At 40.8% G+C, this 25,951-nt stretch overlaps 3 protein-coding genes and 1 long non-coding RNA gene across 5 annotated transcripts in view; 2 read left to right on the top strand and 2 right to left on the bottom strand.

The window, feature by feature from the left end:
• Positions 1-1,308: 1,308 nt before the first annotated feature.
• LOC306941370 lies at positions 1,309-3,069 on the bottom strand. Its single transcript, XR_013792128.1, has 4 exons — positions 2,934-3,069; positions 2,611-2,778; positions 1,826-1,858; positions 1,309-1,321 (listed from the first exon to the last, which is right to left on the bottom strand). It is a non-coding gene; the product is annotated as an uncharacterized lncRNA (long non-coding RNA).
• A 791-nt stretch (positions 3,070-3,860) lies between these two features.
• On the bottom strand, positions 3,861-11,062 carry LOC306940633 (adhesion G protein-coupled receptor F5-like; the record flags this gene model as incomplete). Its single annotated transcript, XM_079525732.1, has 5 exons — positions 11,015-11,062; positions 7,366-7,460; positions 6,071-6,131; positions 4,546-4,692; positions 3,861-4,069 (listed from the first exon to the last, which is right to left on the bottom strand). Exons 2-5 carry the CDS (start codon positions 7,456-7,458, stop codon positions 3,861-3,863), a joined length of 510 nt encoding a protein of 169 aa, XP_079381858.1. The 5' UTR covers positions 7,459-7,460; positions 11,015-11,062.
• A 6,670-nt stretch (positions 11,063-17,732) lies between these two features.
• On the top strand, positions 17,733-23,219 carry rpl7l1 (ribosomal protein L7-like 1). The gene is made up of 6 exons (XM_079526801.1): positions 17,733-17,874; positions 19,343-19,451; positions 19,598-19,758; positions 21,517-21,654; positions 21,906-22,021; positions 22,824-23,219. Exons 1-6 carry the CDS (start codon positions 17,834-17,836, stop codon positions 23,030-23,032), a joined length of 774 nt encoding a protein of 257 aa, XP_079382927.1. The 5' UTR covers positions 17,733-17,833; the 3' UTR covers positions 23,033-23,219.
• Positions 23,220-24,118: 899 nt separating this feature from the next.
• The window catches only part of slc5a6a (solute carrier family 5 member 6a), a 28,271-nt gene continuing 26,438 nt past the window's right edge, over positions 24,119-25,951 (top strand). Inside the window, exon 1 of one of the 2 annotated variants that reach the window (XM_079525573.1) lies at positions 24,119-24,319. The gene's annotated coding sequence lies outside the window, so the exon portion shown is untranslated. Of the gene's footprint in view, positions 24,320-24,651; positions 24,791-25,951 lie in introns of those variants that run through there. The other variant, XM_079525572.1, reaches the window with a different exon arrangement.

The raw sequence follows: 25,951 nt of genomic DNA, 5'->3' as shown, positions 1-25,951 counted from the left end.
AGAAAATCTGATTGCATTAAACAACGTTAAACTCACTTCGCCACTCACTTTGCAACTCGATTTGCCACTCGATTTGCCATTCACTTTATGCATGCGCATTCCTATTGAAGTGAAACTGGTCCAAAAATAGCACTTCTAAATGCTTTGCTCAACAACACTATTACAGTTTGTGTGTTCCACCACAAAATACATTAATAATAATCATTATCATTGTGATGTTTAAAAAAACAAGTATTTGAGGATAAAGATTTCAAGTAACTACCTGGTGTTGGAATAGGTGGACGAGTTGTTGCTGGAGTTGTTGGAGGAGTTGTTGTTGGAGGAATTGTTGCTGGAGTTGTTGCTGGAGTTGTTGGAGGAGTTGTTGCTGGAGTTGTTGCTGGAGTTGTTGGAGGAGTTGTTGCTGGAGTTGTTGCTGGAGTTGTTGGAGGAGTTGTTGGAGGAGCTGTTGTTGGAGGAGTTGTTGGAGGAGTTGTTGGAGGAGTTGTTGGAGGAGTTGTTTGAGGAGTTGTTGCTGGAGTTGTTGGAGGAGTTGTTGGAGGAGTTGTTGCTGGAGTTGTTGCTGGAGTTGTTGCTGGAGTTGTTGGAGGAGTTGTTGCTGGAGTTGTTGCTGGAGATGTTGGAGGAGTTGTTGGAGGAGATGTTGCTGGAGTTGTTGGAGGAGTTGTTGCTGGAGTTGTTGCTGGAGATGTTGGAGGAGTTGTTGCTGGAGTTGTTGCTGGAGTTGTTGGAGGAGTTGTTGGAGGAGCTGTTGCTGGAGTTGTTGGAGGAGTTGTTGGAGGAGTTGTTTGAGGAGTTGTTGCTGGAGTTGTTGGAGGAGTTGTTGGAGGAGTTGTTGGAGGAGTTGTTGCTGGAGTTGTTGCTGGAGTTGTTGGAGGAGTTGTTGCTGGAGTTGTTGCTGGAGATGTTGGAGGAGTTGTTGGAGGAGATGTTGCTGGAGTTGTTGCTGGAGATGTTGGAGGAGTTGTTGCTGGAGTTGTTGCTGGAGATGTTGGAGGAGTTGTTGCTGGAGTTGTTGCTGGAGTTGTTGCTGGAGTTGTTGGAGGAGATGTTGGAGGAGTTGTTGGAGGAGATGTTGTTGGAGGAGTTGTTGCTGGAGTTGTTGCTGGAGTTGTTGCTGGAGATGTTGGAGGAGATGTTGCTGGAGTTGTTGCTGGAGATGTTGCTGGAGATGTTGGAGGAGTTGTTGGAGGAGATGTTGCTGGAGATGTTGGAGGAGATGTTGGAGGAGATGTTGGAGGAGTTGTTGCTGGAGATGTTGGAGGAGATGTTGGAGGAGTTGGACTAGTTGAATTTGTAGTTGTCAGAGTTGTTGGAGTTGCTGTCACAGAAAGTAAATATGGGATTATTTACTTTTCTCTTGAGAAATATTGTGAATACACATGCCCCATAATGCATTAAAGATTTTTGTACCTATACAAATCATTTAAATGTAGGTCATGTATTTACAATGAACTAAGATGTCCACATAATGCTTAGTTAAGAATGCACACTTGTTAAATGTTTGGAAAGTAGGGTTTTTTTTACAGAAGAAAGAGCATTACTAGAACAGTGCCCGTTGGGGACTCGACATGCTGGACTCGACACGTCATGACCCATCACGTTTTCATTCAAAGTGGACTTTTTATATAAAATTACACAAAAATGGAAGTTGTTTTGGCATCCATTGTTAGGTATGACCATATGGTCTAAAAGTGTGAAAAACTTGTTTTTTCATTTCACTAGGTCTTTAAACTCAAGTGCTAGAAGAACAACATAAATTATTCTCTAGTATTTTATTTTACCCTATATCAGGTGAGGCGAGAGGAGAATATTTTAATTATACCTGTGGATGATGTCGTCAGACATGGAGCAAGACCTGTTGAACAGAATTCCACAGCTTAGATCAACTGTGATATTGCATTTGATTTTTCACGTCTACTAAAGTGGATTAAAACAAACTTTAAGCCTAAAACCTAGCTTCCCCTAGAAGTTGTGCTGCTGCTCCTCCTAACACTCCTGAAATGCCATAAAACTCTATTTTGGGTGGATTTTTAGTGTTTAGGGCATTAAGGGCTTAATAACTAAAAATGCCCAAGGGATATCACTGGGCACCCTCTTGAATTCTTAAGAGGTGACCCCAAGCTACAAGAATCAGTTGAAAAAAAAAACTTTTACTGACGAAACCACGTTCAGCTAAATATCAGCCTACCACTCCCTGACTAGTTGGGATCAAACTGTTGAATGGAGAAGTAGAGAATGAGAATCTGGCCATTAGATGTAAAAATATATCTTGTGTGATTAGAACCTTTGGCCCAAGGGACCCCCAAATGTATTTGGTCACGACTCACGAGCCCCTGAAAATCTGAAAATATGTTGTGTCTGGGACCACTATACAAGATTAGTGTTTTGTGTAAAATGTTTCAAACATTTTCAGAAATGTTCAAGATGTTTTGAAAATAGCTGATCTACAAGCTCACATTTCTTTGTAAACCTGTAAGCTTGTAGTTTGGCTGGATCGAACCTCTTCATGGACCCCTGGTTACATCTAAACAATAAGTCTTGCTGAGTTTAAACAGCTCTAAACTAAACCAGCTCTAAGCTATCCATACTGACTAGACACATGCTCACCTATAACCGGCTGACAGAGCTGTTGTTCAGAAGGAAGGCCATTGATGCATCCACAGGTTTCTGTTGTAGTGTTAGAGCATGCACCGTATGTTTCACACTTGTCACAGGACCAGCCATAGTGGTCTTCACAACTGCACTGTAGTGATCCATTCGTGTTGGGAGAACACACTGAGATAGAAATCAACGAAAAGTACACAGACACACGTACATCATGCTCAACTCTGTAAAGAATTAAATACTTGAAACTGGCTACTCAAGTCATCAGGCACACTCGTTCAATCAACGGTCAAGGAAAAGTATCAATCATTATTAAATGTTCCTACCTGTAGTTAGATTTACATCTGTTACGTTTATGGTGTTTAAACTCCCAGTGATTAAGACAGGGAAGGATAAATTCACCAGCATGTCCCTGATGGCATCTATCAAACCCACTGATGCAGTGGCAACAATGATGTCCACTTCACACTCATTAGCTTCTGATCGGTTTCCTATTAAAGAGAAAATGAACAGATACACTGTGTTATTCCATTTTCTTGTCATTGCGAGTTATTCCTCTATTCTAATTATCTTGAGAAATCAAAACTTAATTTACTCAGCTATATCAAAGTGGTTGGACATACTACTGTACTTTTGACAAGTATCAGTTAACAGTACACAATTTTAGATTTTAAATCACGCCTTAGTCAATGGTTAAAGTCAGGATTTATAAAAGGAGACAATTTAGGATAAGAATCTCTTATCTCTATCACACACACACACACACACACGCACATGCACACGCACACGTAGGTTGGTAGGTATAGGTGGGTAGGTAGGTACAGTAGTAGACACAGAAACAAGGGGTCTTCCGGCCAACTTGACAAACAGGTCTGTATATAAAACCTATTCAAAACAGCTTAGTATTTCTAAAAATGGAAGGTCTATCTATATTCTGAAAAACAGCTTGTAAGTTTTCCTGAGACTGGCCTAAACATAGTAGGAAATACTGCACTCTTTACAGCAGGACCTACTAAAACGTACTTGGTATTGAAGTTGTTGGTTTGGTTGCAGTCGTAGTTGAAGCTGTGATGAAGAGATTGAACTCAAAGTTAATTACTATATACAAAATAACACAATGTCTGGGAACATAGCGGGTGTGCATGTTTATGGTTTGAAAATATTAGCATTAGTATTTTCAATACAGCCTTTTTGTGAGTGGAATTGCAACAACATAATGTGTAAAAGCTGTATTCTTTTTCTATGTTGGCCGGTCACATTGCTTGGCTAAATCTGGCATGCCTACCTTCTGGTATGCTTTGGTATGGCTGGCAGTACTGGTCATCAGATGGAATGGCACTAATGCATGTACATGTGCCATTTGAGATTTCATCACAGGCTCCGTAGCTAATACAGATGTTAAATGGCCACACAAGCTGCTGCTCACACTTGCACTGGATGCTAGTCGCATTTGGATAACACACTGTGGGTGAAATTATGATGCATTTAAGCTCAAGATGTAGATCTTTCAGAATATGGGGGACACCGGACAAGCCATTACATAACCCTACAGCAGGGGTGCCCAAAAGGTAGATCGCGATCTACCAGTAGATCACAAAGGCTGTGCAGGTAGATCACATGACATGCCCCTAAAGAGTATTTCATTTAAATATATTGAAGAAAAAGAAACGATTAAAAAAAAAAAAAAAAACATTTCTCCCCCTCTATTTCCCATTCCAAGTGCATTTGTCTTATATACTGTACAGAATGTAACACAAACTCTACTATTCCGAAGCCCCCTCAGGTACATATTTAAACTATTTTCAGCAATGGTATAATAATTGATTTGGTGGGTAGATCTTGCCGAGCTGGTCATTTTGAAAGTAGCTCTCAAGTCAGAAAGTGTGGGCACCCCTGCCCTACAGTATACAGTATGTGCTCTTGTTTGGTGGTGCCTACCTGTCGTCGTGTTGATGCTGGTAATCATAACAGAAGAGTTGTTGATTTGTAGGGGGAGATTAAGAGTTCTCAGCACTGTTCTGAGAAGCGCTAGCTCAGATATATTCACTTGAAGTCGGATGGAGTAAGCAGTGGAATTCAAGAGAGCTGCGAAAACAGACATGATTCACATTTTTGTGAACGGTGAAAGAAACACCCTATGTTTAATTAAATTAAAGAACATTTCAGTCAGATAACTCACAAATAGATTTATTTAACCAATATTTATTATAGAATGAATACAAGTGGCACAATTAACCACCATCATTAAACATTAAGAGCAGGGAGATAGATATAGTTCCCCTCATGTGGAACAAACAACTAGCAGAGCCCAACAGGCACATACCAACAGACCAGGGACAAATGACAGCAGGATGACAGCAGGAAGAACTGAGAGACTGAGGTGAGCTTAAATAACTCTGCAATTGGTCAGCTGACCGCTACGTCAGCGTATGGCGTATGACGTGTGAATCATGTGTAGTACCATTGTAATACAAATGCAGTGCCGTCTCTATTGGGGGGCATTGCCCCCCCAGATTGGATTTTGTGCCCCTCCAGTCCAGATTGGCCAGTAGTACCCTACCCTACCAATCTTTTAATGTTTTACAAATGTTAAATCTACAAGTTCAAATTATGTTCAAATTAATTGAATAGTTAATAGAAATACAAGGTAATATATGCATGCAGAAGACATTATAATGCTCAACATATTTGTATTTCTTTGTTTGTTGTTGGTGCTGCTGCATAATTGTACCTACTTGTAGCCTTTTTCAAGCATCACTTTGTTAATAGGCGACAATTTGTTATACATAGGGGGGGTTTGAAAAATGAAGTGCCCCCTTTTGAAAAAAGTATGCCCCCCTGCTGATTTGTGCCTGGAGACGGCACTGTACAAATGTATACCCCCATGAGCATAGCACCGCTCGAGTATATCGGACTATTTTTTGTAATTTATTTGTTAAAATATGTGTTAAATAGCTTTATATTCTTCTGATAGTAATTATTGCTATAGGGTGTTTGTTCAGCTTTACAGCTTTTTAGAAAACAGAAAATGCATTTTCAGGTCGGGATATCTCACAGGATAAAGGATAAACAAGTGAAATTGGAAGTGAGGGAACCAAAACATTTGAAAGAAATTGGAACTGGAACACTATTGAAGCTGATAAATGGGTACTCTCTCCTGGTTTTCGTTTTATTTATTCGCACAATAAAAACAATACAAAAGGGCTTAGTTCTCACCAAAGATAATAAACAAATAATACGTAGACAAAGTAATGTATTTTCCATTATCTAAAGAGCTGGGAAGATGGGGAGACCCCTGTTACTGAACAATCACTTTTATAGCAATGATTACTATCAGAATATAGAGCTTTAACCCTTTAACAAAATACTTTATACCTTTAAAACAAATGCACAGATAACAAAGAGTTAACATCTTTGCACATTCTTCAATCCTCACGAAACGGAAAGTTAGAGAATGACTCACCCTCTCTTTTTTCTCTGTGATGAAATAATGCGGTGTCAGGTATCTCTGTATCGGTGGATTCCTAGCAAGACAATTGTTGTTGAGAATACTTCACAGTATTTCCTCTTCATAATCTGATGTCTGACAAACTAATGATTATGTTTTTTGTCACGCAAACCTTCTGTATATGGCACCTATGATGAGATTATGCAGTAAATTCTACTGCTGTATTCATTTTTAAAATCTTATTTTTTTTATAACTTTTATCCCACGATTTTGTAACCCATTTGTCACCCCTGTGTCAATTATCTAATGTGATCCTGGGCTCTACACACCCTCTGCCAACCTAGTCCCCATATATGGGGGACATGGGCAGAGCAACAGACTTGAACTCATGCTTCCTTCATGCCTGAGTGTCCAAGTTGCTCCTTTACACCTGACAGGGGGGAGTTTCCCTGGTTGGACGTAGCGCGTGGAAGGAACACGTTATTCCAACCAGTTCCTTTCCCCTCCATCAGGCGCCCCGGCTGGCCAGGGGGAGGCAGTTTAGAGACCAGGATTACTGCATGTTTTGAGGGTACCTACCCTAGGGGACACGGGGAGAACATGCAAACTCCACACAGAAAGGCCCTTTCGCCAACCCCGCTTCGGGTATGGGCACTGATGACGCGGAGGAGGAAACACGCCGCCAGCACCCACAGCGCCCCGAGCGGGAATCTTTTATAGAAATTTGTACTTAACTTTTGGGCACTATTTTTGGGGATAACTGGATACTATTTATGGGGAGAACAGAGCACTATTATATTTCTAAGCACATTTCTAATAATGGCATTCAATGAATGGTCTGTTCTGTGTGTGTACCGTACATTCTTGTACAAAAGCCACTGCTGACAATGTGACCATATCAATCTCACTGGCCTCCTGACGCAATGAACAGTAGCCTAGTGTAGACCGTTTTCACATATGAACTCCAGGCAGAGATTCAGGTCAAGACAGAACATTGTAACACACAGCAGACCAGTCCCAGTCACCTGTATCTCCCAGGTGCAAGATAATGACTGGATGGTGATGGTATGTGATACAAGGTGTAGGCCCTGCACCTTGTATCACATACCATCCAGTCACTATGTGACCTGTTTGCACTATGTGAAAAAACCCAGAAGCTAGTTTACAGTGGGTTCCCTCTTTAGATTTTCAATGCTTTCTTTCCCCAGAGGATTTGTGTGAGCTTGTAGGCTATTCACCATACAATGTATATAGCACTTTAATGGTTAGATTATCCAAAACCTCAAAGGTAGCACGACATGCCCACTTACCTCTAAATATAAATCTCCCTTTCCCACTATCGCCAGATGGTAGCAGATCACCAGAAGAGCAACAATGAGTCCTACTGCCGTTGGTAATGCCATCACTAAAGAAATACAAGAGACACAACTGCAATAAACACATAACTTGTAAAAGACTGGGTCTAATAACGGCATGGATTCCCTTTGGATCCCAAACATGGAGGGATGGTGGATCTAGGATTATAAATTCATGAAATGCTAACAATATTACGGTGCCTTCGACTTGGCTGGGCACTCCAACAAAGTTACAATTGTTTGCGGGAGGGAAGTGGGCAAAGGTTTGTGTCCTTACACTAGCCAATTCTAGGGGTTGGTTGGGGCACCTGCAGCAGGCAGGAGAACTGAGGGAGCGTGCCGTGAACCTCCTCGCTACACAACTACAGTGACAGGGGCAACACTACGAACTTGAAATGATTACTGTTAAAAGAAAATGAGCTTGCACACCCACTACAGACCAGGTGCAGGACAAACAAACTGACCAACGCAAGTTAGGTTAAATATTCACAGATGGCACAGGAATTTCTGCTTTGGGCAGTAATTATACATTCATGGACGACAACAGAACTGGTTATGGTTGTCATGTATGAGGAAGTAAAAGTAGGTTAGTCATGTTTATTGTAATATTGTGTAATCACTTTTCATCTTTGCTGTTTAGCGTGACTTGTACGTATCAGCATGAAGGTCACACAAGAAACCATTAGAAACCATAAGAAAACAGTGCTACTGTAGCTATAGCCTAACGGTAAGTGTTGTTCTTATCAAACATATGGGTCAAGAGGTGCACACACATCTGTACATTGGCTATTTAGACGGGTGCTAGATAAGAATAAATAATAATGTAGAGAGAGAGAAGGTTTGCACACCATTATAATGCTCCCAGAAAAATATTCACATCAATCACTAAAGGGGGACACCCGGCCACAACGGGGCGCAGATGTTGGTTCCGACGTGCACTAGGATTCCGACACCACCCCAATTTGTAATTAATCACAAAACAGACAATTAGGTCACAAATATATATAGTCCATGTCGGACTGTGAGCAGATACTGTACATAAGCCATTATGGTTCCTATATAGCCATCAGAAAGAAAATAATATAATACACACATACCCACAGACATCAAGTGTCCATATATGATACCTGTCCACAATGTGTAAAAACAAAGCTCCCTGAACTACAGTGAGTGATCAAACATGAGACGATTACATTCCAAATTCTGCAACTACGTTTTTTCCTGAAGTGAGTGTGAACATTTAAGTCCAGGATGTACTTATCATTACTTATCATTTATACTTTATACTTATTATATTTATACTTGGTTCTTTCTTTCTACCATGTACTCTTTATTAATTTATTATTTTGTATATATTACTGTACGTAAGAAAATGTATTTATTCTCTCATTACTGCATTACTGTATTGCACTTCTGGCTAGACGCCACACTTCATTTCATTGTCAAAGTATTTGTATACTCTGTGCAGTGACATTAGGGGCTCCATCTTGCGCCACCCCTTACCCCTTATCCCTAAACCTATTTGCCATTTTTTACTATTTTAAAACATTTAAAAATAGTTCAACTAGCCAATCTACATTGACACGTTGTTAGCTTGTAGATCGGCTATTTTAAAATAGTAGAAAATGGCAAATAAGTTTAGAGATAAGGGGTAAGGGGTGGCGCAAGATGGGCTCCTGAATCTGAATCTGATATGAGCAACTCTGAAAAGCAAAAGAGAAGAGAGACAGCTTGTGTCATCAAGAGACAAATTTTGATTTAGTTTTAGTCATAGACTTTTGAATAACATTCTGTTTAGTCATATTTTAGTCACCTTACTAAATCTACAGTTTATTTAGTCAACCTAAATGTATTTTTGGCGGGCCGTGATGCCATCGAAATGGCTGATTTTCACTTAGCTGCATGCCGGAAATAGCTGATCTACAAGCTCACAGCACGTCGTGACTCGTGCTGTGACACACCTGCGCACACCCATGATGACTTGTTTTATTTCTACTGGATGGTCATTTTTCATCATAATTTTAGTCGACAAAATCAACACTGACTTGTCACTTGGGGTGAGCTACTGTACTTTTGGCGTGTAACACCAATGCACAACTAAGCACAAATCAGGCTTAGGACATGTGGTGCGCAAAAATGTTCAGCAATGACCCAGAAACGGGTGGACTGGCCACAGGACGTACCAGGCATGCCAGCATACCGGTGGGCCGACCCTCTGGTGGGCCAGTCTGGGCCAAATGTTAAATTAGTTGTCTGTTGGTTGTGTATCATTGATGTTGTACTGTAAATGTGGTGGTTTTAAGGGCTTGTATTTCAAGTATTTGTATGGGCCTTCGGCCTTGACCCGAAAAGTCACGTCTGTAGAGTATCTGCGCGCTGGTTGTGGTGGGTCGGTCTGGGCCAAATTCTGCGAAAATGTCCAGCTTTGCTTTTCATGACGCTACCCAGTTTAGTGTTTATTCATAATTAATTAGGCTAACAATTAAATGCTGACATTGACAACAACCATGTTTTCAATAAGTAATGCTAAAAAGGGATAAAGCATGATGTTTGTCCTGTGCACTGAGGACAAACAATATTCTTTGACCAAAAGATATTTATAATAAACTAATGTTTTCTAAGATTTGCATGTAATGCAACTCAAGCCAGTAAACAATTAGCAAATTATATTTAAAAACACATACATTACTTGTATGTGTTAACCCAACTGTTATCATCTAACATCTATTGTTGCTGTACACAATTTCTGTTCAGTCCAAACCAACTTTAAACAACCATGTGCACGCAGTAAGAACTACTGATATTCTGGGTTTGATTTGTAAAATGAAATTTTGTTAACAACTTGGGCCCAAATAATTCGACTTAGAGCAATAAATAGCAGATCTATAAACTCACAATACATCACATCATAATGCATTGTAATCTTGTAATCTGCTTGTTTCACTATTTTCAACATTTTGTTTTATTGAAAATGTGATTAAACATTTTTAATTATAGTTCAAATGTGATAATATCAAACATAAGAGAAGGAGCAAGTCTGCATACCGTTTTGAATACTCGCAAAATAATTTATTGCCAAAGCGGCCAAAAAAACACACAAGCTTTCGGCCTCTATGGCCATCGTCAGGTATACTCGAAGGTCTATTATATATTACTGGGTGAAGGTGGGGGCCGCATGGGGCCGCAAGTTGCCCATGTATACCATATACTGTATAGGCTCTGATGCAGCCTATCGGCAAGTCCTGGGTTCGATTCCAAAGCTTGGCTGACCTTTGCTGCGTGTTACGCACTCCCTGACTCTCTCCCTGTTTCCTGTCAATCTCCACTGTCCTACCAAAATAATTAAGGCAGAAAAGAACTCTATAGATGACCTAAAAGTTGATTTGTACTTTACTTTAGAATCTACTGTATGCATCAGATGAACTGTTTACATCAAATATTTAAAATATGAATAATAACGCAGTACAAATCTGCCCGTGTTAGTTCAACACTCAAACAACATCATATTAAGGGCTTACATGTCAATCTGAAGCTACGACATATCATATATCATATCATATTATTATTAAGAAATGTAATTCATATATAAAATGTTTATTTTTACCTGTCGTACTCTGCCTCTGCCACAAAGGATGTTGCAGTCACTGATGCACAATCATTTCTAAGGCACCTCCGACAATCAACAACGTACAAATGGCTTTAATACTATGACGTAGAAAATTCTTTGTGTTCCAGGAAGTTGTACAGACACCAGTTCAGCAGGTTATGATTATGAGGATTCAGTTAAAATGAGAACCATCAGGAGGCTCATGATATGGCAGATACTGTACATGTGTTCACTGTTTTCTTAATGGTGAATGTTTAGAGAGGCCTGTGTGTGTGTGTGTGTGTGTGTGTGTGTGTGTGTGTGTGTGTGTGTGTGTGTGTGTGTGTGTGTGTGTGTGTGTGTGTGTGTGTGTGTGTGTGTGTGTGTGTGTGTGTGTGTGTGTGTGTGTGTGTGTGTGTGTGTGTGTGTGTGTGTGATTGTGTGTGTGATTGTGTGTGTATGTGGTTGACGAATACATTTGGTGAGCAGCTTAAATTTTAACTTGAACCATGACGAATAAGATGGCAGGAACATGGTCGTAATTGGTGTTATAATTCTGTCACACGATAGATTACAGGTATTTTTTTTTTTATGTTCTGTTTATTCATTTTTAGTTTTTTACAAATATAGAAGTAAATTGAGAAATACAAACAGTAACAAATACAAAAAAAAACTTAAACACAAACAACACACAAATTCCAAATCAAGACAACCAAAGAACATTCAGAACAAAACAAAACAAAAAATACATATATATATATAAAAAACATAATAATAAAAAAAGAAAACACTCCAATATAGTCAATGTACAAAGCAGTTCTTGGTCACAAACATCATCCAGACAAGACAGGTTGGCTAGTCAGGCGACAGCTATTCAGGTTCAATCGGGGGCACAAGTGTAAGGCGGTCAACATGAGATAGAAAAGGCTGCCATGCTCTACTGAATTTGGAGATTGAGCCACGCAATGTGTATTTAATTTTTTCCAATTTTAAAAAATATAGTATGTCAGATATCCAACGGGAATGTGAAGGGGGTATGTTTTTTTCCAATGCATAAGAATAAGACGTCTTGCCAGAAGCGTCACAAAAGCGACAAGGTCAGATTGATATTTAGGCAGGGGGATATTTTCAGGAAGGACGCCAAATAGGGAAATAATAGGGGATGGCTCTATGGGCAACTGGGCCTGGTGGCATCTATCGCACATTGGATCGACACTATCATAAATCCTGGCTAACCGAACCTTGGTCCAGTACACCCGGTGGAGAAATTTACATTGCAACACCCCATGTTTAGCACATATTGATGAAGAATGAACACGACCCATAATGGCCTCCCAGGTTTCATCAGAAATTTCTTCCTCCAGGTCCTGGGCCCAAAGATTTTTATAGGCAGTGGTTGAGGGTAAATGAAGGTCAAATAATGAGGTATAGAGTGACGATATCTTTCCCTTAAGACTAAGAGGAGCTGATGCTATAATTATGTCTATAGGTGAATTAGGTGGAATAGTCGGGAAGCTAGTAATTTTTTGGCGAACAAAATCACGGACTTGCAAGTAACGGAAAAAGTGGGTTCTGGGTAGCTTATACTTTTGAACAATCTGGTCAAACGAAACGAACGTGCCACCGTCAAACAAATCTTTGACTGACTTAATGCCATGGTCATACCAAATTTTGAATGATAGATTACAGGTATAATACTACGGTATACTGTACCTTTTTATCCCTAAAAAAATATCTTAAATTAAAATAACTACTAATTTACTTTTTATTTAACTTCAAATGTATTGTCATGTTGCATGTTTACAGGTAAGAAAGAAGAAAGAGTGGGTGTAATTATTTTCACATTGAACCGCTGATCTGGAGGGATACTGTGATTGGCTTGGCATTAGTGTTGATTTTGACAGCAAATTTAGATTTTAGTATTTTCTTTGGAATGAAACTTCATTTAGTTTTAGTCATATTTTAGTCATCTGAAATGTTTTAGTATTAGTCTAATTTTAGTTGACTAAATATCATAAGATTTTAGTCGACAAAATCTACAGTTGATTTAGTAAACTAAATTTTATTTTGATTGCGTCGTTGCGTCTGATTTTACACTTCTACAAGCAATCTATGTGAGCTTGTAGAGCTTGTAGAGCTTGTAGAGCTTGGATTTTCAGCATGCAACCAATCATAAAATGACTTCTCTTTCAGTTCTACTGGTCTACTAGTCCCTCCCTAACATTTTCTAGTTTGACAAAAGTGTCAGTATATTTAGTATTAGTTTTAGTCCACTGCGGGAAACTCATGAGTATTCTACGTGCCTACGGAGTTCCAGAAAAGTTGGTCCAGATGATAGAGTCAAGCTACAGCCAGACTCGAGCCAAGGTCCAAACCTGCGACGGTGACACCAAAGAATTCGAGATTCTTGCAGGCGTCCTACAGGGTGACACTCTTGCCCCCTTCCTGTTCATTGTAGTGATGGACCATGCACTGAGACTTGCAATCAGTGGCAGAGAGGAGGCGCTGGGGTTCACTCTGGTCCCGAGGAAGTCAAGGCGAGTACACCCCATCATGGTCACTGACCTCGACTATGCAGATGACATCGCCCTAATCTCGGATACAGTCGAGAAAGGAACGGAGCTACTACTGGCAGTAGAAAAGGAGTGCAGGAAGATCGGCCTCAAGCTCAATGCCAAGAAAACAAAGGTAATGACAGTCAACACCAAGGACAAAACCATTGCCACTTTCTTTGTTTGTCTTGTTTTGTATTGTAATGTATATTGTCATGACTGTTATAAAGATTTGTTAAAAAAAAAGAAAAGCCTTCAGCACTGCACTTCCGCCTTCATTGGGATACACATCGCTCCAATGAACTGCAGTGGCAAATGAGGCATCTATTTCTTATAATATCTATGGTTGGCTAGACCTCACTCTCGCAGCAACTGAACTGAGTCATCATAGCTTAGTTTTTATTTTGTAAAAGAAAACTGTTCCTCATAGCTTCACAAAAATGTATTCTGCAGTTCCCCATGCCATGGGGTGTGATTAGATTATGTTGTGTTCTGTCCCACTGCCAAGTCTCAACTGCATTCTCGTACAGCAAACTATCCAATGGCATGGCATGGCACCTACAGCTGCAAATCAATCATCCCACCCCACCCTAGCCTGGCTAATAAGCCAGACCGAATCAGCCGTTGGCAAAAAAAAATTGCCTGCCGGCGGATTACGGTCTGGAGAGGCTCAATTGTACACCCATTTCCTACACCAGAGAACTGGTGTGGCCAATCGGGACACGGTATGCAATATTGGCGGGCTTTGGTACAGTGACGTTCAATGCTTGAGACCTTTGACTGACTCTAACCAATTGCGTCAAAGAGAAAATGTTTGAACCCGCCCCCCGGGAAACAAGATCCATACACAGCATCTCCAGACTCAAATACCACACGACAGTGTGATTTGAGTCTGGCTTATTAGCCAGGCTAACCCCACCCCACCCCACCCCTCTTCCCCGTCAATGTTTTTTTTCTCCTAGTTTACCTCCTTTTATGATGATTTCCTGTTTTTGGTTATATAGAAGTGTATATGTGTACGTCTCTAAATGTTCAGATGAATTGAAAATGGTGGACCCTATTGTAAACAAGTGTATAATGCTTTATGGTGTCGTCCACAGTTTGTGCTTGAAATGTACTATAATTCTGCAAACTGTTAATAAATACTTCAATCAATCAATCAGTCTGCATCCTACTATAAATACGCTGCGTGCGTGCGTGTCTGTGTGTGTGTACGGTTGTAATGCACGTAATACACGCGTTCCACACCCCCGCAGGGAGTGCAGTGCCCTGACTCGAGTCGGTCGGACCCACGGTTCTCCAGAACCACCACAAAAGGCTCTGGTCAGGCTCTGCCAGTGGGCCTAATCAGCCTAAATCCCCTCACCTGTGCAATTTCCAGCCTCTGTCTCAGCCAATTGATTGCCATGGCAACCCCACACTTGCCAATTGATTACTTAACCAGTCCACTCTTCAGACACAGGCAGAAAGACATACAGAGATCTCCATGTGGGACACAGACAGACAGTTAAAATGGGTGGTATGACAGGTATTGCATACTAGATCTCCATATACAGTATGGGCACAAAAGGGACAGACAGATAGTTAAAACGGGTGTTATGACAACGGGTATTATTAGGTTCCCAAGTTGCATCGTTCACAAGAAGACCGGTGGCCGACGGGCACGTACAGGTCTAGTCACATTAAAATGTTCAACATTATTATGAAAGTTTATATATTGATATATTGGTGACATTTTTTAGGCAATGGTAATCAAAATACCTTTTTTTATTGTATGTATTATTTACAGTAGGTTGGCTGTATCACTGGTAATCTACGATGTGCATGGGTCTGGGGACTTTGGTCTTCAAAGGGTCATTGAGGGAGCCCCAGCTGAGCTTAATGGTTGATTGAGGAACCAAATGGACTTGTAACTCCCTCTCTCTCTGTGACATTACAATTTGGAGTAACTAGTACAACTAGTTCCGTCTAGTACAAGTAAGATTGGCTTCCAAAGTTCGCAGGAGTGCTCAGTTTCAAACAAAATGCTGCAAATCATGAACACATCGTGTGATTTCCGTGAAATTGTACACGCACATTCCCACTAGGCCAAGGAAGAAATGCCACTTTAACATTTTCAACTCAGCCTCATGGTGGCGCTATAACTGGCCGAAAAGTGTTTTACCTCTAACTGCACGGATCTGTGTATAACTTTGTATGCCAACTCCCTAGCCTAGAGGCCATGGAAAAACCTTTGCCTGGAATTTTTCACATCTGCTCTTTATAGTGCCACACATAAAAATAAAAATCACACCCGTGTGAACTGAGTGGTGTAAGGTTTTATATAGCATGATCAGCTGTGGTCTGACGTAATGTCTGACGTAATGAAATCACACCCGCATGTGATTTCACAACTGGCTTTTTTGTGCAGAAAAAATGACCATGGTTGCTACGGTCATCCAGTTCACCCGGGTGTGATTTAATTACGTCAGAAATTATTTTGAACATAGCAACCATGCTCATTTTTTTCTGCACACAAAAGCCAGTTGTAGGAGTGGTTTACACCACTCAAAAAAAGCCAGTTGTAGGAGTGGTTTACACCACTCAAAAATAAGTGATGTATCCCAAGGATACATCACTTACATCCCAGTAGCTACCCTCAATCAGTCCCATTAGGGAAAAACCAGGGCCACACAATCCGTTGCTCCGGAACTACTCTGCCAGGACTGGGAGAACCAGATTCTGGCGCGTGGAAGGACTAGGCTCTGTGGGTTGACTCCTGTCTGGGCCCCTCCTACGTCTCACCAGGTCCACTCCTGCTCTCACCAGGCCCAGGACCTGTGCGTTGCACCAGACTCCCAGCACCAGGTACTTCATTCAGGAGTGGTGGATTATAATGACCCTCCTAAAGGCCTCATCAAGGGTTTTTTGGGCTTCCTCCTCACGGAGAACACCAGGCTGGGGTGCTAACCCATACTGCTCACCCAGGTGCCGTCTACATTCCGGGCTGTCACCGTCTCTCCGGTGGTCACCAGACTATACCTGGTTGTCACAGTCTATTCCTATGAGTCACTAACTATAAAAATGACACTTATTTAGCTATTTACTATGTTATTTTAGACATGTTCTATAACAAAAAAGATAATTCATTAAAAAATACATTTGATTAGCTGCTGATTAGGCTGCTATTCAAATAAAAGGCAAACAAAATTAAAATTAATTAAAGCAACTCATGGTGTCTTTAGGCTTATTCTGACTGCATACATTTTATTAAAGAATAGCTACACATGTGTCAGTCTAAAAGGAACAGTACTCTTCTGAACTCAAATAGGTCATTTAAAAATAAATATTCTTGATACTATAATCGTTATGTCATATTTTGCTTTGCAGTCGCTACTGTGCATGTGCAACTATCAGCAGATTGTAAGGGAAGAGAGATGGCTCACTCCTCTTTAGTTTATAGTTACACTTAACACTGGAAAAACTATGGTTAAGTGGGAAAACACCCATGATAAATTGCAAAAAACTCCAGTGATTAGTTGCCAATTTGATTAATCGATTACTAAATTAGTTGACAACTAATTGAATATTCGATTCGATTACGATTAATCGTTGCAGCCCTATAGTATGAAGCCGAGGGACGTCTAAAATCTGTCCCCGGGCGGCACTTTGGACATCCCTGTACTACATGATCAAATCATGTACGTATTATGGAACCAAATACGACGAGTCCAGTGGGGTCCATTAACTCTATGAGTCCATTTGGTTCCATTTGTACTGTACAAATGGAACCAAATGGACCATAGTTATATGGACCCCACTACACTCCTCAATTTGGTTCCATTATAAGTACATGATTTGATCATAGTCCTAGTAGTACTAGTAGATCAAATTAATGAATTAATTATCAGATTAATTAATTATCAGATTAATTGAATATGGGACCCAAATGGAAACTTGGGTGATAAATCCTCAGCAGACTCTCATCAATCACTAGCTCTGGTCCATAGCCTTCTAAAAGCATTTAGAGCTATGGATCAGAGCTAATCAATGACTAGATTTCTGTATCTAGTTTTATGCCCTCAAAATAAAAGTTAAAACTGAACTGGTGGTCCTTGAAATAGGTTGAGAGAATCACTGGATTATATCCATTAGATTCGCTTTTCCTCCGGGTGGAAACAAAGTACTTCTTTTGGCAGATGTTACGGTTACGCGCGCGGCTGTTTCGGACGCGAGCATGGAATCCCCGCCCCCACAGTGAGTGTAGCGTCGTGTCGTCATATTCTGTGCGACCGTCCGACGGCGCATGCTTTTAGCGAGCGTCCCATTCACGATGGCAGAACCTGAGTACGTATATGGTTTTGTTATGATTTTAGATTAGTTATATCTATATCCATCCGTCGCTATTTCCATGTACTTTACAGTTGTCAGTGTTTTTATAAGTCAGCTAAGGATGAAAGCATACCATCAAATCTTATATTTTGTATTTTGACAGGATTGTGGAGCTATCCAGCGACAGTTTAACATGGGCTTTAACTGTGTACTTACTGTCTTCGTAACAACAATTGGGCTATAATATTTACTTTTGAACACCGTCGTGTGTTTGTTGAGGTCATTTTTAAATGAATCTGCGTGACTGCGTAAATGTTGCAAGCTTGTTTTGTTTTTAGCTTCAGTTGTAGCCATGGTTCGCATGACGCTCGTACTCAGGGCTAGCTTCAGTTGGTTCTTGATGTCTAGGCCAATTCTAGCAGTGGCACTTCAGTGCTGTAAAATTCTTGCATACCGGTACATGCAATGCTGGGAAACTGAGCTAGATGCATGCTGTATGCTTGGAACAGCTATTTGTCTTTAGTCCATGTTCAGCGTAGAAAGCTCCAGCTTATCTAGTGAATTAGCCAGCCAAATATAAATAAACAGTGGTGATGAAAACAATATACATTTAAGGACTGTATTTAAGTTTTTAAATGGAAAACCCTTAACTGTGAGATTACCACTTGAAATGGAGTGATGGTTATTCATGTTCTGTTCAATAACTGTGAGCTTTGACAAAGTGCATCAAACAAATTAACACCTTGTTTCTCAAGAAACAATTATCACTGTCACTATTACTCACTGAGATTAGAGAATAACTCAAAACATCTCAGTCTCGATGTACATCCAGAGATGTCGAAACTTGGTTAATGAGAAACACAGAACTCTACTAGTACCGTCAGCTTTATCAACATAAACATAAGGAAAAAATGCACAGTACATTACTGGATTGCATTCTGTCTTACTGTAAATAAAATGGAGTCGGGTTAAATGAAAGTGCATTGGTTCATCAAACAAAACACAGAACTCTACTATACTCGGTCACCACACTGCTTTCACATTCACCACCGCTTACAATTTGTTATGCATGATGAGTGGAGTCTCTAAACCAACATACATGTTCTTTATATGAAATATTTGATTGGATCTGTCGAACTACATTTAGGAACACTGTCTGGAAGCAGTCTACATCTCATTAACCACTTGTCTTGAACAATAGCATTCTGTATTCTGGGGATAACATTTGGCAAAAATAGCCAATTTCAACTAAGCTTACAATGTGACGCGCTGTGCGCTTGTTGGTCGGCTATTTTGTCACTTGTGTGAACATATTTTTGTAAAGCAAAAATAGGAGGGGGAAATCAACTAAGTATATAGGCTTTAAGGACAAAACCCCAATGAATACATAAAATGGACGTACAGCCTATCAACAGTGAATGTTTGTTTGAATGACTATCTACTGTATCAATCAGTGTTTGATTGTTCCAACTTTCTGTTCTAGAGTGAAACGTGTAATAAAATTGGTTCCCGAAAATCTCCTGAAAAGAAGAAAAAAGTACCAAGCCATCAAAGCCACTGAGGCGAAGCTTGCACTACAAAATAAGAAAAGGGTAAGTGTTGTCCTACATGCCAGAAAATGGAATTTTGAGCTAGCGACAGACAGACACACACACACACACTGACCCTGTGCACACAGCAGCAAAGTCGCCTTAATTGTGCAATTGTTGTTGCTTATGTGTTTTCTATTTTTTTATAGGATTCAAAAGGCAAACCTTTGAAATTCAAGCGCCTGGAGTCCTTCTTGAAAGACAGCCATCGAACATGGCATGATGAATGTCGCCTCAGGAGGTTGAAATGCAGACCCGCCCCCCCAGTGCCTTCTAAGAACAAGCTGGGCTTCGTTGTTCGTATCAGAGAGTGAGCAACTTATTTTACTTGGTTTCCTTTGATTATCTATGACCTCTTTCTTTCTCGGAAATAATCGGGATCCACATGGGAACGGCGTAGCTCCAATGTGGATCTTGGACTTCTTGTGGCCAGCCAGTGACATCAGACATCGTCTATGGAGTATGAAACTATATTTGGGCAAGCTTTCAGCTGATCTGACCTCCATTGACTTTAGTTTATTAAAGTTAAATATTGTTAAAGAATATGAAACACAATGTTAAGAAAATGCTTGAAGCTGCTTTGTTGGCCTACTCTACTGGCATTGTGTACAATGGCGTTGGCTTGTGAGATTAGCTGCAGACGAGACAAACACACAGTAGATATACACAAACCTAGACAAACTATTCAGTCTATTGACTGCCTCTATGGGAGAAAAATACAAAACTCCATATAGTTATTATAGTATGGAGTGTTACCGGTTTGTTTGTAAAGTGTGCAACATTCTTCATTGGGTAGTGCCGTAGTACTGTTGCCTCACAGCAGGAAGGTCCTGGATTTAAACCTGACTAGGGCCTTACTGTGTTTGCACAGGGAAAACCCCTGTGTCTGTGTGGGTTTCCTTTAAAAGCTCCAGTTTCCTCTCAACCAAAAGACATGCATGTTGGGGACCATAGAAAAAAATGTATGCCTCATTGGCCGCTGCAGTTCGTTGGAGCGATGTTTGTCCCGGAAAAGATGCGCTGTAATTGGCCACAATGGCCAGTAGTCACTTAAGTGGCAGCGTGGCAAAGTGTTCCTTCCACACGTCCGGCGCACTTCCGCCCCAGAGTGTAATAGGCCTATCTCACAGCCCGCTTTCCACGCCCACTTCCGGTAAATAGTGGTGTCTTTAACATTAGCATTTACACGTTTTTTTCTCTGGAGAATCTAAGTACATTTTCTAATGTAAAAATGTGACAGACCAATATTATTATGAAGCAAACAAGATGGTAAATCAGCTCGAACAGATAGAACAAACCTTACCTTGAGAAAACAAAAGTTGTAGACTTCTTAAATTATCTCTGTTAACATGTAGTGTCTATGGAGTGACGTCACGCTATCACCACTAACCCCGAAAGGGGGCGTATTAAGGGGGGCGGGGAAATTCTGTGAGATAGGCTTATTGTTCCACCCTCCCGTCGACACACATGGCTACAAAGCAGCCAATGATGTTTTTTTTTTAATATCTATGGGGGACATACTCCTGCCAGGGTCCTTGACACAGGCACTGCTTTAGATCTGGTCCCTGGGTGCCACCTAGTGGCTGCTCACTGCTAATAGTATACTTAACCCATTTAGAATGAAGGATGTCGGTTATGGCCCCTACAGTCATATCTTTGTGGCTTTCACACTAAACGATTGATAGCGGAGTAGAGATCACACACTGCAAGAGTTCACCAAGATGCGATCCAGACCCGATACATATAGGCTCCATAATTTGTTTTTTATTCCAATTCATTTTATTATTCATATTATTTTTTTAAAGTACTGTTATCCATAAATCAAGAGGGATATTGAGAGATTATAGTGATGTTCACAAAGGATGGAGCTCGGTACATCTGGTGTGCCGGCTCTATCCTTTGAGAACGGAACCCTCTTTAGCCCAGCACCCACCAGTAAATTCTCTTTCAGTTTTATAGTGATGTGAAATAGATAAGAGATGGGAAAAGTGAAAAGATGTAAGCTACAAGATCGACAATGTACCAGTTGAGCTTTTTACATTGAATGTATTTTTCCTCCCCTGTGTAGCATCAAGGGTATCAGTCCAAAAGTGTTGAAGGTGGCACAGATGTTGAGGGTGAGGAAGATCTTTAGTGGCGCTTTCGTCAAAATCAACAAGAACTCCATGGCAATGATGAAGGTTATCGAACCTTATGTGGCGTGGGGGTAAGTCACCATAGTCATGCATAGAAGATGAGCATGTGTGTTAATTTAGGAAAACTGCTATTATAATGCATATTATTGGTAAAATACTAGCAGGATGAATGGGAAACTGAACTTTATTGAGATACACCACAGTAGACAATAGACCAACACAATCACCTGGCACATGTCAAAAGCATACATTTCATTAAGAGTGACACAAGCCTCTTAACTATACAGTGAAATTTATTGTAAAACCTGTACCCATCCAACAGTTTTCCCAATCTGAAGTCAGTCCGTGAGCTTGTCCTGAAGAGGGGGCGCGCCAAGATACCTGGTAACCGGCGACCAATTCCTCTCACTGATAATGCCCTCATTGAAGAACACGTGGGTAAGTCTGCATACATACATACACGGTATACCTGTATATTGCCCCTTGTATATTCTTCTGAAATGTATGTTTTACGTTTATTTTTATTTGTAGTTATTTCAATAGTTGTGGAATCTAAATGTATACTGTGATTTCTTTTGTCGAGAATACATGCCCACCTGTTTGTTCAATACTCATTTACCTGATGTAGTCATTTTACTACATGCCGGTATTTAACATGTTGCACTGTCAGGCGTATTTCATATTCACCAGCACTTATATTGCCAAATCGATATGAACAGGACGCAAAGTTGATTGGGTCGGGTTAGCCAGTCAGGGAACATAAAAAACACAGTCTCAAACAATTTTAACCCATTTTGGGCGGGAACCCCTTTTGGTGTTTTAAACATTATGTTGTAATTTAGCTATTGAAAAATAGCAGATCTACAAGCTCATAGCGCGCCACCGAGTGGCACGCTACGAGCTTGTAGGTCTGCTATTTTTGAAAAATCGTGAAAATATTTATTTCCGAAAACTGAAGGATTTAGAAGATTTTTTTTAAATTGAGGTCAGGCCTAAATGGGTTAAGCTGACATCAATAACTTTAGTTGTGTATAATACATCCTCCTCTATGCAGATAAAGATTGCAAAACCTATGCCATTGCCTAATTATTTTACCTGCATGTCTTTTTTTTCCTCCTTTGTTGCCCCTTTCCCCTACTTTCCTCCTCATTCTTTCATCACTTTGCCATTTTTCACTATTCATGCAATCAAATTTTCTTCCTCCACTTCACTAATTATATATCTGTTCACCTTTCCTCAGGCAAACACGGCATCATCTGCCTGGAGGACCTGATCCATGAGATTTACTCTGTGGGGAAAAACTTCCAGGTTGCCAACAGTTTCATGTTGCCATTCAAGTTGTCAGTTGCTCGTCATGCCACCAAGGACAAAGCCGGCATCCTGAAAGATCTGGGAAACCCAGGATTCCGCAGTTCAGATATCAACTCCATCATCAGGCTGCTGAACTGAGGTGGATCACCGGCGAGATGGACGCTCTAAACTTCAAGGATGCTTCATCCAAAAGTTGACCAGCCTTTGAGACTTTGGCTCACGAGTTTTTCTCCAAGGTGTACATTTGCAATTTAGGGTTATCCCATATGCCTGTTCTACCGTTCTACCCTTGTTTCAGAGTTGCAAATAAACTCATGCGATTTCAGGACCAGACCATTTTCTAATAATTATGGGGTCCGTTGCTTTTCACATGCCATTTTTAAATGGTCCATTTTCATGGTTTTAAAAATAAAACCATGTATAGCACCATGTTGGAAGCCATTGTTAATTTTTTTTGGATAATCTTTAACTAGATTTTGTTGGTGGCAAATTATAATAAAGTACCTTAAGAGTGAGCTAGTGTAGCATGTTGGTACTATGTATATGTGCAGTATTTCTCAGTTTGTCAGAGGGATGCATCATACAGCAAGATTAATCTAATAAACCTGCTACATGGGGCGCGATCAGAAATGGCGCACTGCAATGCAAACTAATAGACGAGTGTGCTCCGGTGTGGTATTTCCGAATGCGCCTATGGTGTGATGTGACACCAAAACTCCATTGAACCAATGGGAATTGATTTGCTATTGGGTTCAATCGAGATTGATGTAATACTGTTGGCATTCCTATCTGGAAGAACAATGTTCTGGAATTATTGGGGAATTTGTATTAAAATAATCTATAAACTAAACTGACTGGTGTCATGTAGGGTGCCAATGGCTAATTGGTTATATTTGCAATGGGTGGTGGCATGTCTGAATAGTGAATATTGTGCATATTTAAGATTCAATAATGTCAATGTCCATATGTCGTGCATCGGGCTTGGCTTAGAGCCATATAGAGTAGCACAGCTATTTCCCTATTGTTGATTAGAAGTAAAACTGGTCGTCAAACTGAAACTGGTTTTGTTGAGGCTGATGTTTCTGTACACAGTGTAGTTGTACCTTTCCCCCAGCGGGTGGCTTTTGTGCCACCACTGGGAGGACATCGATCATGACTCATAAAAGGCAGGACTCAGGAGGAGGAGAGACCAAAGAAAAGGATGCTGCGGCGTGTGGGTGCGTGTTTATTTTTCAGAATACAACCAAGGGACGAATTGCAGTCGTGCCCTTGAGAAATACTGACTGATGTTTGTTTGAAATGTTGGATACATTTGGCCATATCCAAACGTAATCCAATGGAGAACCTGGAGTCCTGGATCATCATGACCGAGGATTTACAGTAGCACATTTTGCCTGGTACCCATTTTCCAACCAGCGGTGACAGGTAAGAGAAACTGGTGACAGCTATATGGCAGTGTTGATGCGACTGCATGGTGCCACTGTAACATGTACAATGTCGTGGCAATGACGATATTCTCCCGCTAATGTCATTGTGCTCAATGACAAATCGGGCAGTTGCGCAAATTCATTCGCACATGTTGACACGATGGCGCTTATTTCACGTACACGTTTATGGCTATAGGCTATTAGACATAATTGGCCTAATATACTCATCATGCGAGGGTGAGATGAGAGGGATCGGAAATGTATGTGACGTGTTTCGCTTGTGGCTATTTCTGTCACGCGTGACGCGACACCGCCGTCCGTCCTACTGGTGATAAATTAAGGAAGTTATGGATTTACACATCAATAACTATCAGTTGTGAGTTGTGACTGTGCTCTGTCAGCCAGTAATACTACACATGTGGAGAAGAGGCGGTTCGTTGTTTGACCTCATTCATTCCCCCCAGTCAAGGTAAGAAGATATTATCCCAACTTGCTCTTGTGAGTGTCAGCCATTTAATGCTAATATTGAACATCATTTTAATAATGTTCTCTCTCTACGCTCGTTCGCTACGTTTGAATGAAATGGTTGTGGGGGAGGCTGTGCTTTGTGAACTCTTGCGTCAGATATATAGATAGGTCACGACTCACGAGTCAATATTCAATAAACCAGAGTTAATTTATTTTAGGCAGTAGTGTGAGCCCAAATTGGCGCTCCACAAAAATGACATTTACAAATTATTTCTTTGCTCGGTTGGTTGAATATACGCACTTTTCATTGAGCGAAAGGGTCGCGCGACGTATACATTTATCCATAAGGCTCTGTCTGCTGTAACCTAGCCCTGAAACATGAGCGTCAGGTGAACCATGGCTAACTGTAACCGTAAATGAGGACCATGCGGACGTAAACACATGGAAGGAACTTAGGAAGCGAGCTAACTTGTGGTGTATCAGTTCTTTAGGTGGGTGCTTTACTAGTGTTTTGTCCATGGGGCTGGGCAGAATATCGTTCTTCTGTGACAGCTGTAAAGGCCCGTGGCAACATATAACTGGACAAGGACAACGTCACGTTAAATGCGGAGATATTCATATTGGATAGCATGTTGCTAAGGAGCCGGTTCGGCTAACGTTTTAGCGCATACCAAACACTACTCCAAATGAATGGCATGCTGCCGGAGCGCCCATGTGTCATTAGTTAACTTGGCTTGTGAGGAGGATGTTTGACATACGGACGGTAGTCTTTGCAAGGTTTCAGTTGTGTAGGATGGTTGATGCTTGGTGTGTGTGTCTGTCGCTGTTGTAGGACGTGACCTGTCAAACTGAGCACGTGTACGCAAACACAGTCGGGGTGTCTGTCGGTCGATTTGGGCCAAGTCACGTGTTGTACTGTACTGTCTCAGTCTCAACTTTGTGTAGTGTACTGTGTAATAATGTGTATCCCCCAGAGTAGGGACCTTGGCTGCGACCCCCCCCCCCCCCCCCCCCGTCAATCTGAAAATGTTACTGCCAACAGTGCCATGAGTCATGACCTCCATACAAGATGTGTTGTTAAAATGTTTCAAAAAAACGTTTGCAATCCTTTGTTTTTCTTCTTTATTTGGTTGAAATGTTGCAAGGCTGTGAGCTTGTAGAT

Source organism: Electrona antarctica, assembly GCF_951216825.1.
Source record: "Electrona antarctica genome assembly, chromosome: 17".
NCBI lineage: Eukaryota > Metazoa > Chordata > Actinopteri > Myctophiformes > Myctophidae > Electrona > Electrona antarctica.
Note: the sequence above shows the minus strand (reverse complement) of the source record. Positions and strands in the feature narration are given on the sequence as shown.

Bases quoted from the DNA above. Each gene is read 5' to 3' on its own strand.
- rpl7l1 (XM_079526801.1), top strand. From the start codon at position 17,834: ATGCTTTTAGCGAGCGTCCCATTCACGATGGCAGAACCTGA. The intron at 17,875-19,342 runs GTACGTATATGG...TTTCTGTTCTAG, and splicing joins TTCACGATGGCAGAACCTGA to AGTGAAACGTGTAATAAAAT. The intron at 21,655-21,905 runs GTAAGTCACCAT...CCCATCCAACAG, and splicing joins GAACCTTATGTGGCGTGGGG to TTTTCCCAATCTGAAGTCAG.